Source organism: Gordionus sp. m RMFG-2023, chromosome 1 (assembly GCF_954871325.1).
Source record: "Gordionus sp. m RMFG-2023 chromosome 1, tfGorSpeb1-WG-v2, whole genome shotgun sequence".
Lineage (NCBI taxonomy): Eukaryota > Metazoa > Nematomorpha > Gordioida > Chordodea > Parachordodidae > Gordionus > Gordionus sp. m RMFG-2023.
In genome coordinates, this window is record NC_088775.1 from 45,230,844 (window position 1) to 45,247,500 (window position 16,657).

A 16,657-nucleotide genomic window follows, 5' to 3' on the forward strand; every position below is an offset into this window, starting at 1 on the left:
TATTTTCATGAATGCAGATGGAACCATATAATTCTGAATTCCGTGGAAATTTATCCAAAAATGTATAACCAATAAAAAATAAAGATAGAAAAAATAAAAAAATTAATAAGCAAACAAATAATTTAAAAAAAGGTAAACATATTAAACAAAAAATAAATAAAAAGTGAACAAATAATTTTAAAAAATAAACAAAATTATGTAAAAATAAACATAATTATAAAAAAAAACAATAAACAAAATTAAAAACAATAAAAGTGTTAAAATATTTGACAAAGGTAAACACAAATAAATAAAGATATGAAAAATAGTAAATGAATAAAATAAAAAATCAAATAAATGATATTATTATTCAGTAAAAGTAAACAAAGAAACAATTCAATGATCACGTGGACGTTCTTGATTCTCACTTTTACTTCTGTTTTTCGATGCGTACAAATGGCTAACTTAACAGGTATATGAATGATTTAAACATAAGTTAAAAAAGAATGGGAAATTAAGAATAGAACATAAATAAGAAAGAAAAGAAAAATTAGTTTTTTTGTAAATTTATTTATTTTAATTAAAAACAACTAGACATGAATATAATAAATTCACCAAATGCCAATCGATCACGTGTTCTCCGAATTCACGATTTTTTTGCCGACCTCTCTAATACAAGCATTATCCAGCAAGTTAATATGACCATTATAGGGGCAAAAAATGATAAAACTCCATTTCAAAGCATGACTGCATCTATCTTTAATCGTGAATCCGGTGGTCATGTGAGTAGGAAGAATGGAACCCAAGGTATTTTGAAACAAGAAATGACAACAGAATCGTCTTCAGACTTTTTTAGCGATGGAACAGGGAATGATATGCTAGAAAAGATAGATTCGTCTGTTGAAGGAATTAATCTTACTTCTGTTACTGGTGGAATAATAATAATATCTAATTCTGATGCAAAGTTCGGAAAGACGGAAGAAGACGAGTCAGGCTCTCTAAATAAATTGTCTTCTTCATCTGTTCCTGAGTTTGATATGAGAAATACTACTAATGAATTATATGACGAAAAAGAGGATGATGATACCGATGAAGGAATAGATGATGAGAACATGTCGTTAGCTTCTACCACAGGTGTTTACAGTAGTACTAATCGTCCAGAATTAGCTCTTCTCATAGTAAACGGTGTACTTTCGTCAAAAAATATCCTTTTATCATCTGCATCTACTTCCATTACGATGACAAATATTACACAAGGAACATCTGATACCACGACTAGTGAAGATTTATCCACTTCTACATCAATCGAAATATCGACTACAAGTACAACCAATCGTATGGAATCGCAATCCGCATTTCCAGGCATTATTCTGGCTGCCGGTGCAGCAGGTGGTGCTGGATTGTTTGCATTTGGTAGTTTTTTTATTAAAAAATATTAAAATTGATACATTTATAACAGGAATACCTGAGGGTGCTAACTACTCTTCTCCCGCTAATTATTTGGAAAACTATTTCCCCCCTGCTGTGAATATTACATCTGATCACATGCCCATACAAGGACTAGTCAATTACACAGTAATAAAATTAACCAATCACAGTGTGACTCTTATTCATAAAGAAAACGTATCGTTTGCCCTGGCTAGCTTTCCATTACCGGAAATTTCAATATTAGATAGAGATATAATTTCCAATATATCCTATTCTCTGGGAATAACAGATGATTCTTATCACGTTATAACGAATATTAATAATAACATGGGTAAAAAAAATTAGTTTACTTAATACTGTGATCATAACCAAAAAAATATTCTTAATGTGTTTCGTTTCACTTACTATAATCAGTTTAAAGAGTCAATTTTTATAAATATTAAAATATATTTTATCTTTTTTATCTAATCACAGAAGATATAAAAACAGAATTAGGCAACTTAGATATTTCTGGAGAAGGAACACAATCTTCAACATTGCCTACTGTAAATTTTTCATTTGCCTCCGCTATAAGGGAAACAGATATTAATGAGAAAAAAGATAAAAAGGACGATAAAAAAATAACTCCTAAAACGGTTATTGAAATAAGGGAAGACTATAAAAAAAATCTAGCTGAAAGTAATACGTCTACTATGATAGTGATGACTTCCAGTTTGCCATTTTCATCTTTACATCCTACCGACGTAGCGAGACGGGCATATGATAATGTTAACAAAAGTGAAAGTACTAATGTTATAAATAAACTTATAATTCTTGGGGCAGGATTAATTGGAGGGGAAGGTGTTAGAAAAATTGATTTTTGGAATAGAACAAAATTCGAAAATGAGTCACACACTGTAACGGCGGTAAATGATAATTTGACGATTACTACAACAGATTCTATAACAAATGATAATAATAAAGACAACGTCTCACCTTATTCTGTAATGAGACTGGAAACTAATGATCCTGAATTCAATATAATGCAATCCATCCTGACCAATCAAATGTCTGGATTTTTGAACAATTCAACACCTACTTCTGTTACTGGTGAGACCTACGGTAAAATCAAACCAGATGATGCATTGTTAGTTTCAACCATTAAAGATAGTTTGGAACTTGACAACGCACAGGAAGATACAGTCGACTATAAGACCGAACCTAAAATAAACGGGGGTAATTATTCCCTTGATTGCATCATTTGTTAGTTCATAACTAAACTAATAATTAAAGATAAAAATTATTAAGGAAGTAAAGATACTAAAAGACATAATAAGAAATATGAAAGGTGAAGAAATAAATATGTAAAGGGGAAGAGGAAAAGTAAAAAAAATCAAAAATGGTTGTATAAATCGGATCTTAATTTTACATTTTTATAAATTACTATATCTATTCCTATAAAGTTGAATTAGAAATAAAAGATAAGAAATTGAAAAAAGGGAAATAGTAAGTAAAAGAAATTGCTTTTAAATTATTATTTAATTTTACCAAATATGTATGATATTTTAACAAAACTAATCAATCTCAAGATGAAACTCAGCATCCTGCCGAAATAAATGTTCCCGTGAAAAGTACAACTCCTGTTCTTAGGAGTTCGTCTAGTATGTATAATTAATTCATGAAACTATTGTTTTTTAAAAATTCTATTGCTTTTATTTCCTTTTTATTTTTTCTTGTTATTTAATTGCTCAGATTAAAACAGAAATACTAAGAAAAAAAAATTCCTAAATGCTCAGAATAAAATATTTAATTTTTCGATATCAAGATATAATATATCCTCAAAAGGATTTATAGATAATTTTTAGTTTTCTAAGTTATATTATATAATATTCGCAATTCTTATAACCACAGCCAAATCCATATTATTATTTAAAAATATTTCATAAAATTGTTGTGTAATTAAATAATTTTCTAATTCATAATCATAAAAATATCGGCTATTGAAACTAATAATGTATAACATTCAGGTAAAATGCTTGGTTCAGGTAATTCGGATATTTCTCTAAGGGCACTCAAAATAGGCTCTTCTAGATCTAAAAATTTGTAACTGCTTAATATATCGTAGGCTCCATCTTGTCTGACATGTTTTTTTCAGTTTCTTTCTCCTTGTAGTACACCTATTTTCAGAAATATACCTATTCAGCAAATTCCTTTTCTTGTATATCTGAACATTAGATAAACTATAAAAATTTTGCCTAATCCTAGTTATTAGTAAAGATTAATTAAATAAAACTATTTTTGATTGATAAAATTTTTTTTATATTCATCCTTTATTAAGGTTTATAAAATGTAAGAAATATACTTTAAATTATTGTGAGATAAAATATTAATACACAAGGAAGAAATATTTAAATTTCAACTTTTTGCTAAAATTTAAAATAGAATATAATCTATTTTTAGAAAGCGAAGACTTTGTAATACACAATTCATGAAACCTGCTATTCCCCCTCCTTACCCCGCTGGCTACCTAAGTTCATCCATCCAATTGAGCAAATCATTTTTAAAAAATCGTTATATACATTTTATTTTGTTGCGAAGAAAAATACACATTCAAATTGCTGATATTTATATAAATATTAGTAGACTTTTCTTTTAATATTATTCACATAAAAAGTTTGACAAATCCTATTTAATATAACATATTAAAGCATTTTAATAATACATAGGTAAGATCTAGCCATTAAAACCACAAAAATTTACCATTAAATAGATGTATGTGTCCAGTTAAATTTATACTGATATAAACATATTTAACTGCATATAATTAAGATCACAATTTTTAAAAAAAATTATAATTAAATAGATGAGCCTGATAATAACCTAAGAGAGTAATTAAAAATAGTCATTTTATAAACTAGAATAGGAGCCACAAGTGGCAAAAAAACATAATTATATTTTAAAATAATAATATATAAAATTCTTTATCTGATGTAATGGTTTTGATTTTGCCACCTATATTTTTTTGAAAAGTTTTCATTTCATTTATATGTCCATGGGAAGAGATAACATTCATTTATTTTTGTCTCGGCATTATTGACCAAGTTCGAATAAACCTTTTTTATAAAAAGAAAGAGACGCATGTGAAATCCCAAATAAAGAATTTACTTAAAAACAAAGGAACTGAAGTTAAACTCCTCTGTCATCAGGTACTCATCTCATGATAAATTAGCAACCTCCAGGATGTTTAGTACTCGGGCTCTCATAAGACTACGGCTAATTATTATAATGACCGAAGGCCTTGCAATATCAAGCTTATTTATATATACAATTAAGACCACTATGTTTTCCAATATTCTCAATCGACACATATCTTGTAGAACGGATAATGGTAAAAAAAAGCCTGTGGGAAAGAAAACTCGCCCTAAAGAAATGCGGGGAAAAACCCTGACAGAAAAAATAAATGCCGAAAAAAATAACCTGCCAGAAATAAATGCGAAAAAAATAAACTGCAGAAAAACAATCTTAAGGAAAAATAGCCTATAAATAAATAAAAATATGGAAAAAAATCTTTATTATTAAAAAGAAAATATAATTAAACATGAAACAAAAAAATACTATCCTATAAACAAAGTGGAGAAAACATCTTTAATGTGACTCTTGCTTGGGTATTTATCTGATAAAATAAATGAATAATAACCTTTATTTTAAAGTGGAGAAAATTTTTTAAAAAAACCCTTTAATTGAAAGATTTTTTATAATAATGGCTTCTTTTACTATATAAAAATTTAATATTCTTCCTTGATAGTTAGGACTACAGTGCATTTATACATATTAAAACTAAGAATATGGCAGGTAGAAATGCACTTTAACACGCCCAAGAAATGCCTATGCATAATGAAATATCTCAACCGCAGCGACATATAGCACACCTTTTTCCGCCATCCACTTGGAATTTGTTTGAAGTAACTAGATTAGATTTAGACAGCAAAAATAACTTTTGTAAGGGTTAATATAATCGATTCTAGCCTATTGTGGGTCACCATCCGCATATATGGAAACTGTTTATTAAAATCCATAAAGAACTTTCGGTAGAAATAACAAATATAGGATAATGGCCTATAAGGTATTATTCAAAGAAAGGCATACGTTTTTTAGGGCTGCAATTATGAATTTTTTCTTGAGGATAAACGGGGGGAGGGAATGCGGCTGGGTTAAATTTTTTGCGGTTTTAATCAAAAATTTGATATATCGATCTGCTTGAAATTGAGTATTTCGATCCCTTTTCGTCATTTTTATGGTGAATAAGCAGAAGAATATGAATTAAGTAATAAATAAAAGCTTGTAATGTATCATAGAAAAATATAAATAATTGATAATGACTAAATTAGGTAATATTATTCAAAATTTATTATTAAGCATAATTTATGCAATATTAATGATAATTTATGTAATCTTAAGGTTAATTTATGTAATATTTTTTTTTATTATAATTCACTTCTTAGTTTATGAAAATAGCAAAACACAAAATCTGTAATATTTGGTTACCTCTGTCTGTAGTTACTGTTTTCTATATGTTCGAAAGTAAATTTAAAGAAAAACTGGTGTAAAATTGTAACCAACACTTAAAAATTATTCCAGAATTTTTACAGGACTTCGGGAAGAGATAATCTAGACAATTATCATAGAATAAATTATATATTTTATTATAAGGCTTAATTATTCATTAAATTAACATCAATCTATTTTAATATTTTTGCTATAGTTTTCTTTCATTTTTAAAGTTAAAATTCATTTGAAATAAAATCCATTGTTTTAAACAGGGATCCAAACCGAAAAGAATATCGGTTCAGGTTCGGATAAAAATAACGGTTCAAGGTTCAGGTTTGGTTCGCAAAAAATATATATCGGTTCGGTTCGAACCTCTAAAAACCGGTTTGAACATTTTTGTATTCAAACCTACATTAGGATTATGTATAAGGAAAAAATTTTTTTATTTCATTAAAATAAAAACCTTCATTTTTATTAATTGCACATTATAAAATAATATTTAATTTATAAATATAACAAATAAATATATCAATGATTAATTAATATGAACAATTACTTAAAATTTTTTTATTAAGCCGCACAATTAATATATTTTCAAAATTCGTCTCACTCAAATTACATCTATAAAAAGATAATATAAATTTAATTGTTGAAAAACATCTTTCAACACTAACTTGGGTACAGTGGAGGAGCCAGAATTTATCCATGGGGGGGGGGGGGGGGGTTAAAGTTTTTTGGGAGGGACGAAGCCCCCAAACTCTACTTTTAAATATTGGCAATATTATGTGCTTTATTAGTGTCTAATCACTATAGTAACAAGCATGAATAAAAAAAATATTAGTAACAATTTTAGCTAAATTTATGATTAATAAGCGACTGAACACTGAAAACATTATTCTAAAAATTTAATCTATGTTTAGTCAATTGTAAATTAATCCATATATAGAAAGAAAAAAATTTGCTCCCCGAACCTTACATTTTTTAAGATCACTCAATATACCTGATTGAGTGTTAAAAATAATTCTTTTTTAAATTTTAGATATAGATTTTATTTATTATTAAAATACTTTAGTATAAATAAAATCTTTTTATTTAACTATGCATTTATTTTAATGATAATTTACAATAAAATAAATTTCAAAATGTAGAAATTTTTATATAGATTATTATATTAAAAATTTATTGTAAATAATTATATTTAAAAAATATATAATTCAATAAAATATAAGTAATTCTTGTATGGTATTTTAAAAAATATAATTTAACAATTATAATTAATACAAAATAATCTATAAATATTTCTTATTGCAAAAGCAATACTTTTATTAAAAATACATAAATATTATGACTAAGAATTAATTATAATTAAGTTTTGCATATAAAAATTTTATGACTAAGAAAATATGATAATCATAGATTTGAATTTATAAAGAGAGGTCTACTTTTCTCTGAGATTTGGCTAATTCATCTAGAATCAAATTTTTATCTAGAATAATCTCCTTATAAATATTTAAAAGGGCTAATCCATTTAAACGGTTTTCACCGGTGCTATTTCTTAAATAGGTTTTTAACCTTTTCAAAGTTAAAAAAGACCTTTCATTGGTGCAGGTACTAATCGGTAAAGTAGCTAAAATAAAAAGTAATGTTTGATATTTGGCAGGGAATCTAAAGTGCAATTACACATGGAAAGAGCCTGCAAAGCATTTTTAGGTCTCAAAGAGCACTCTATTCTGTCGAGATTTTTATACCAAAATTCGACATCACAAAGTAACTTATCATACGATCCTGATAAATCATCAGAATAAAACTCTGAGATTTTCTTAATATCCTCTAGCGTTTCATGTGTAATCAACAATTCAGACTCAACCGGCAGAAGAAAATAAAAACTTTTTAAAATAAAATTATGACTAATAAATATTTCTTTTAATTGAAATAAAAATGTGTCAATAAGGGGAATAAAAATATTTATTTTATAAAAATCCTCAATCGAAGAGGCATCAATATTTAAGCGATTTGACTATCTAGAAACTACTCTAGGTTTAAAAATTTCGATCCCAAACAAATTAGCGATCTCCTTTACTTTCTTGTAAATATCATGAAATTTTTCATCCACATTTTCTCTGATATTTGTTAATAAGAATATCCTTTGCCCTATTCATAACCTCTCTTAAATTCAAATTAATTTTTTGAAGTATTTTGCTAAAATCATAAGTATAATTAAATAAAAAATATACACATTGAATTGATATTAAAAATTGTGGCTTCGTAATCGCCTGTAAAAAATTTTCAGCATCTGAGGAATTCTTTTCTTTGCTGGATACGTAGGATTCGAGTGCTGCAAGAATAACTTCATATAATTCTATGAAGAGTCTCACTGATTGTTGTCTTTCGATAAACCTAGTTGGGCAAAATCGTTTTAGTTTTTTTTTTGGATTATTTGAATCAATATCATCAAATGTTCGGATAAATAACTGTCGCTTTTTGGGTGGTGTGAAAAAGTCACAAACAGACGATATTGTTTCTAAATTTTGAAAAATATATTAAATTATAAAAAGTTATCTATAATACATAATAATCTAATAAATTCCAATTAAATTTAAAAAAATTTACGTAAACTGTTCCGGATGTCTCGAATTTCCCATGCCTCGGATATCATCAAATTTAGGCAATGTGAGCTGCAGTGAACATATAAAGCGGTGCTATAAAGCTCTCTAATTCTTGACTGCACTCCCTTAACATGACCACTCATTGTGGGAGCTCCATCATATCCCTGGCCTATCATTAGATTTAAATTTAAATCTAGATCTTGAAGGGATGCTAAAATTTCTTTGGCTATCGTCTCTGATTTAGTGTCATGTAAATCAATAAATTGAACAAAGAGTTCCTTCATTTTATAATGACCTGATTCCATATCAATAAACCTTATTGCTATGGATAATTGCTCTATGTTACCAACATCCGATGTTTCATCTGCCAGAACACTAAAAAATGGTGATGCTTTTCACTTTTGTAGAAATTTCTTTCAATATAAACTTATTGCATATGGATATAATTTCATTTTGAATGCATGGACTAAGGTAGGTGGCATTTTTAGCCGAGCTTTCAAAAAGCTTTATATAATTATCATTATTGTTGCATAAAAGTTTCAGCAATTCCTTAAAATTCCCTTCATTATGAGAAGATGAAAGTGTTAAGGGGCCAGCTGATACTCTATGAGATCTTAATGCTAAGCCCTGCCTCCCTAGCCAAATGATTGCATCAATTATTATAATTATTCTGGCTCTGTTGGTTGTAACAATATCAATTTTTTTTTATTCAATACATTAGATATTGATATCTTTTGATTCATAGAGATGGCTTTTAAAGCATCAGATATCTCACAAGAATTGAGATGATATTTATTTTGTTGATTGTGCTGCTCAGGTCTGAACTCTACAATTCACATTGAAATATATATTTTAAAATTTAAAAAAAAATATAGAAAATCAATGTCCTCAAAAAGATATTTCATTATACTTAAAATTTCAGTTTAAAAATGATAATGAAAAATTGTTGGCTGTGGAAAATATTTGGGCACCTGACAAATGCTACATTGTCTTTGGATAAAAGAAATTTAACATTTCAAACATCGTGGCTTAAGAAATATAAGTGGCTTGCTTATTCAGCTAATGAAAAGGGAGCTTTTTGTAAAGTGTGCGTCATTTTTTCACTAAGATATGCTGGACCCGGGTTACAAAAACTCAAAACATTGGTAAGTCAAGTATATACAAGATGGAAAGATGCTCTTGAAAATAATATAGTTTATTAAAAATATATCTTAAATAAAGATTCAAGTTATCTATTACAAATTTAAAAGACAGGGTAAGACATAGAAGGAAATTATTTGTTTTTATCTAAGATACAAGTTTTCACAATACTGCCCAACTCTGCTTGTGAATGTTGTAATATCTAAAGATTATTTGGGAATTTACAATAATCAAAATGATGAGCTTTTCATATAAAAAAGGGTTATAACTAAATAAAGCACATTGCAAAATTTTATTAACTCAAATGAAAATATAATTTACAAATAAAAAAATAGAACTCAATTATATTATAAAATACCATACCATCATTTGATGATTTTCCAGCCAAATCAACTGAGAGCTCAGATTCTTTAATAATACATAATTTTTCTATTTATAAAAAATTAAGAGAACTTATAAATGATAATTTAGAATTATACCATTATCATTTGATGATTTTATTTTAGCTAACTCATTTGTTTTCCCTGAGTATGTTGGTTGTAATTCTAATTGCAAGATTTAAATAAAAGATATTATAAAAGTGAATACCATTACCATCATCATTTGAGGATTTTGTTATTTCTAAATCAAATCAAATTACATAAATTTTCTAAATCAATTTAAATTTACCTTTATTTAGTAAAAAATTTCTTATATCCATGTGGGAATTAAATAAAAATTTTAAAAACTATCTAAATTTAGTTTAACAATTTAAATTTTATTATGAAATTTAAAATATCTAATTAAACAATAAAAATATATTTACAATATATATTTAATTGTTATTTAATATTTTATTAGTTCATAAAAATATATTTCATTTTAATATCCTATATATTATTTATTTTATTTCTAAATTGAAACAGAAAAAATTTTAAAAAAAAATTAAAAAAAAATTTTTTTTTGAGGGGTGATGGGGGGAGGGTTTCAACCCCAAAACCCCCCTTGTCTACGCCACTGCTTGGGTAGCTGGCATTGCCAATATGATATCAGATTTGATGTGTCATTTATAATGCTATATGTAAATAATTTATATATTAGATTTAATTTTTTTCTAGGCATTATAATTTATAAGCTTAAAATATTAAAAAATGTTGTAAAATGACAATATACTAAAGTTTATAAAAATTATGACTCACGTTTATCAATCAAATGTGATTGATAATAATTTTTAAAACAATTTGAATATAATTAAAATTTTTGCAATATACTACTAGTAATAACTCACACATTATTTTATAAGCATAAAATTATGAGACTCGAACCGGTTCAGAAGATTTTAGAGGTTCGGTTCAGGTTCGGCTAGAATTTTTTTTAGAGGTTTAGGTTCGGTTTAGGTTCGATAAAAAATAACGGTTTTTAGCGGTTTAACGGTTCGGTTCAGGTTCGGTTTGGATCCCTGGTTTTAAATATCCTGCTGATCTGAAAAATATCATTAGTTATATAAATATTACTATAATAAACAGGGATTTGGAATAGACAAAATTTACATTGTTATTTAATTTTTTTAAAACTTTTACAAAAAAAGATATAATTTGATAATTCTAATAATAAAAATATCTTCTTTAACTCTTCATTAACTCATCATTAAAATTCTGATATTATAAATTTTATTATATTAAGATTTTCAGAAAAAAGTCCTGAACCCAGGTTCGGCTCAGAACTCTGAAAATTTAAAACAATTAATTATTAACAATGCATTTTATAAAAACTTATTTATAAATAATGAATATTTATTCTTTATAATTTTAAATAATTATTGTAAAAATAAGTTTTTAAAAATTTACCTCCCCCCCCCCTCTTATTTGAGGAATTAATGTATCATTAAAAAGCAATAGGCTTTTTATTAGCTTTGATTTGATGTCAAGTATTATTTTAGAAACAATTACCCACTCTCCGTCTCTTTTATTAGCCTTCATTTAATACCCACATAGAGATATTATGATAGAAAAAGTTTTCAATTCTCCCCTCCTTAAGATCTGGACTAATTCTAACTATATTATGATGATTAATAATGCAATAATAAATCTTTTTATTCGTTTTCTTTTGATACTTTTATCGAGACATTTTTGCAGAAAAGGTTTTTAATTCCCTCCCCTTTCCTCCGTTCAGGAACTAAGCCCCGAGAACTTATAAAAATAATTAACAAGGTTTTTTTTAAAAAATTGGCTTTTATTTGAAATCCATAGTATAAATTATGTTAGAAGATCATTTCAAAAAAAAACCTCTCAGAAGATCTAGAATGAATATTAACAATTATTTAGTCAAATTACCTTTCATTTGAAATTAACAAGAAGAGATAATTAAAAATCTTATTAGCTTTCATTACCAATATTGAACAATTGTGTTATAAAAATTTTAACAAGCCTGGTTCTCCTAAGGCCTAAAATTGTCAATCAAAAAATAATGTAAATAATTAGTATATAAATAAAAAAAAATAAGCATTAGGCAAACCACACTAAAAGAATATTTAATAATAGTAACAGATTTCTAAGCATTTTAGTATTTCCTGAGAAATTTTAAAAAAAATTCTGAGAAAAAAATCAGAAATTTTATTTATTCATTATTTTATTAATAAATATTTATTTAATTTCACAGGCTATTCCAAAACTACACTCCATATCTTATTCTTTTTCCCAATCTTTACAATCTTTTTTCTATTCTAATAAAAAATTTTACTATTTATTTCTTTTTCTTTTCAATTAATTATTCTTTTTTTCTTTTAATTATTCATTTTTTTTAACTTTCTTGTTTCCATTTAGTTGAATCAAATTTTAACCTTTCATTTACTAACAACCAATCAAAAAATATGGACACTATCTTTAATAATGATGAAATAAATAACAAGGAAATAATTGATAATGATAACAATAGAAACATAAATGACCAGAAAATAAATGATAATAACAATGTCAATATATACACCATTTTTAATAATGACAAATTAAATAAGAAAATGAATTATAATGAGAATATGAGTGCCATTTTTAATAATGAAGGAATAAACAACAAGACTGTACATTTTAATCTTAAGGATTTGATGGATGATTATATCAATGAATCTACTGCAACGATATCGTCTTATGAGAATAGCTTCTTTGATTCTTCTAACATTTTAGATTTTTTGAAAGTTACTTCTAAAGAAATTGACTATACAAGTTTAACTACACTTACGAATAAATGGCTACAGAAAAAATCCGGAAACGTAATATATACACATAACTATGAGCATGATCATTTTGATTCTACTAATGATAATGATAATAAAATTAAAAGGGAAAACATTCAACTTAAAAGTTTAACTAAACATATGACTAAATGGCTACAGAGTAACGCTCTCACTACTCTATCTTCTGCTCAAAGTCAAGCTGGAATTGATTTTGAGTTATCTACCATTATGGATTTGTTAAAAAGGGCTTCTAGTGAAAGTGAAAATTCAACTAATCTAATGAATGAATGGTTACAAAATAACGCTTCAAGAAATTTATCGTCTGCTCAAAGTCATAGTGAAGCCTATTTTGATTTGTCTACCTTGAAAGATTTTTTGAAAGTTACTTCTAATGAAAATGAAATTAAAAAGAAAGGTTTAACAAATTTTATGAATGAATGGTTAGAAAGTAATACTTTCAAAAATTTACCATCAATTCAAAATCTTGGAGAAAGCCAATTTAATATATCAGCCATTTTGGATTTATTGAAAGTCAATGCCAGTGATGCTGATATTGAGAATAACAAAACGAAAAATAATTTGATAAGTTTGATAGCTTTAATGAGTGAATGGCTACAACGTAATATCACTCCAAGTGAAGTTACGTCATTATTATCTGTTCCATCTTACGGGAGCGGCATTTTTAACATGTTGAATTCACTTAAAATAAATGATAGTATGACGGAAATGAATCGATTTCAGGATAATGATAATAATGAAATCTTGACAAGCATAACAAATAAGTGGCTCGAAAAGTCTTATCCTTCTACTACAATGTTATCTACAGAAACTTACGGAGCTGGAAATGAATATAGTACCACTATAGAGGCCATGGCACAAATGGGTATAGCAGATAATAATATCCGAGATGATGAAATTGGGCATAATTTTCAGGAAACAGGAAAAATTCTTTCATCCAATATTCCGATATACACAACGAATTTAGATATCTCTGTATCACCTGCCCCTATTTCTTCTGTTTCTATTCTTGGTACTGTTTACCGTTTAAGAGACAATAATAACTATGCTGGTTTCACGGAAAATTTAAAAGAAAACAATCAAATCTATTATAAGCCTTTTACAGAAAGTTCATTTAAATTTGGAGACATGGAAGGTGCAGACGATAATTCAACTAAAGTATCGCCTACATATAATTTCTTCAAATCCACGACTTATGAATCCATCTACAATGACACAGTGGCAGAAGAATCACAATTATTAACAACCTTCGCTTCTTTTATTAATCATGAGGTTTCAACTGGTAGCAATTTTTATGAAAGGGAAATTACCACAATGAATCAAACATATGGCTATAAACTCGCCCAAAATGTGTCTTATGGTAATAAAATTACGGTAGAAGACCAGGATTATAGCAGTAAACCGGAAGTTAAGATTGCACATCATCATTCGATAGCAGACGTTAATTTTAATAAGACTTCCTCTTTGGAGAGCAGACTAGATTGTGAGTCATAATTATTTTAATATTTTTTAAAATAATCCTATAAATAAAAATCACTTAAATAAAAACAATAGACGATACTAAACAAACGAGTTATAACGCAGACCATAATATTTATATTACTTCTGTGAAAATAAAAGAAGACGATGATCGTAGAGAAATGAATTATAAAGTAGACGATGCTATTTCAATTATTTCTGGGGAAATAAAAGAAGGTATCTGGAGGACGAATATCAGTAAATTTGGATTAATAATTGTTATATTTTTTGAAAATGGAATTATATATAATTATTTATTTTTTATATGTATGAATTTTAAAAAGCAAACGAAATGAAATGGCCGACTGAAAAATCAGACAATATTGATACTGCTATAAATCCTATTACAATTTCTAATTTTGGTTATGTCAATAAGCGGACAATCAATCCATTCCCTCTAGGCATTTACCAGTTTCACCAAAATCCGCACAAAGAAACAGTCGATAATAGCTCCATGAATTCTCAAAATCACTCTATGCATGGCGTTCCTAATTTAAATTATATTATTACTGAAATGACTGAAGATTCGATGAGAGGAAATAGCAAAGAGGATATTGATAATAATATATCCGCCTATTACACTACTGTGATGACTTTTAAAGCATATGATACGACTGTAGCTTCTTTTAAGGCTGAAGAAAAATTGGCTAAAACCAATTCTATATCCGGTTCGAGTATAAAAATTTCAGACAATACTCGTCTTCTCCATAACAAAATTATTACTGAAGCAGAAGTTAAAAATTATCCACTTTCTAATACAAAAATACCTAAAGACGCAAAGAGAGTATTGACTTCATCTGTAGCAGACGAAAGCTCCAAAAATCCAGATTCACGTCATGCAACAACTGTTGTTATAATATCTGTCATAATTGTTTCCTTCGGAGCAGCTATCTTATTAGCCGTTATTTTGTATGTAGTCGTTAACCGAAAAAGAAAGTGCAAAACCTATGAAAATCGCGACTTGGAATTCAGCATTGGAGGAAAAAACGTTGGTTTTAAATATATAGTTCTTATTTTTCTATTCCTTTTATTTTTGCTCGATTTCAATTCTTTATTTTCTTTTAAATTTCGTTTATTTCCTGCTATTTTATTTTTTTTCCTTATTCTTTTCTTTAAGATTTTAATGAAATTTACTTATTCATTCTAAAATTATACGAAAAAGAAGAATGGTAGCAAAACTATAAATTCACATGGTGACACAATGGAGACAGGGAGTTACTATTACTATTACCCTTACGTCACTTCTGGTCAAACGACAATGGGAACTGGTAGCGCTAAATCCTTTTCTTCTCACGACATTGACCTCAGCATTATAACCCAAGATGGGCACACCCAAGAAAATTTGGATGATCTCGGAAACAATAACTACGCTTACCTGAATCAAAATAATAATAACAACAACTTACCAAATAGTGGAAGATCGAGTCGTATGCTTCATAAAGGAGCCTTATCGCCTGGATACATTAAAAAGTCGTTCATCAATGATAAACTTTTGACTACCAATGACGATAGTAACGAGAATAAAATAAAAATTCCAGTTTTAATTTCCAAAGCAAAAGATAGCAATCCACTTCCGGCGGGGAATTCAGACAATATGAATGTTCAAGAATTTTGTAAGATAATAAATTCTTCTCCATCAGCAAGTGACAATACTACTTTTCCAGTTGTTATTACGATTGTAACCGATACAATCAGACCCTTGGAGCAAAAAACAGATCCTCTAAATAACGTACTTATGGCGAGAATGGATGACAAAAACAAATTGTTGGTTAGGGAAGAAGATCCTTCAAACAAAAATATTTCAATGGAGATAATAGATAATATTAAGAATGTATCTGAAACAAATAATAATGATAAGGATGTAAAAATTAATATTGAACAATCAAAACAAAGATGTCGACTTCCCTAAAAAAAAATGTTTTATTTTTGTAATTTTTTAGACAATATCTTAATATTTGCAATTTATATATTTTCAATCATGATTTTATTTTTTTAGGTTAATTTCTTATTAAAAATGACGACACCTATTTTTAGACAAATCGAAATCAATTTTAAATCCGGGGATAGTGACAAATTGTCATAAAATAAACAGACTAATAGACGATTTTTTTTATATCATTATATAAAATTTAATTTTGATGTACTTTCCAGTTTCTTTATATTTTTATAATTTCATTTATTCGTCTTTCTATTCTTCCAATTAGATATCTCTTATAAAGAGAAAAATAAAATA

At 27.1% G+C, this 16,657-nt stretch overlaps 1 protein-coding gene across 1 annotated transcript; it reads left to right on the forward strand.

Annotated features, from left to right (window-relative positions):
* The first annotated feature begins 321 nt into the window (after positions 1-321).
* On the forward strand, positions 322-16,569 carry LOC135926184 (putative uncharacterized protein DDB_G0282133). The gene is made up of 9 exons (XM_065461941.1): positions 322-451; positions 574-1,392; positions 1,439-1,738; positions 1,882-2,622; positions 2,976-3,047; positions 12,482-14,389; positions 14,461-14,622; positions 14,709-15,412; positions 15,587-16,569. Exons 1-9 carry the CDS (start codon positions 337-339, stop codon positions 16,331-16,333), a joined length of 5,568 nt encoding a protein of 1,855 aa, XP_065318013.1. The 5' UTR covers positions 322-336; the 3' UTR covers positions 16,334-16,569.
* Positions 16,570-16,657: the final 88 nt, after the last annotated feature.

What these genes read in the sequence shown, in the direction of transcription:
- LOC135926184 (XM_065461941.1), top strand. Translation starts at nt 337, where the DNA reads ATGATATTATTATTCAGTAAAAGTAAACAAAGAAACAATTCAATGATC. An exon ending in TGTTCTTAGGAGTTCGTCTA is followed by an intron (nt 3,048 to 12,481) that starts GTATGTATAATT and finishes GTTTCCATTTAG; the next exon opens with TTGAATCAAATTTTAACCTT. An exon ending in TATCTGGAGGACGAATATCA is followed by an intron (nt 14,623 to 14,708) that starts GTAAATTTGGAT and finishes AATTTTAAAAAG; the next exon opens with CAAACGAAATGAAATGGCCG.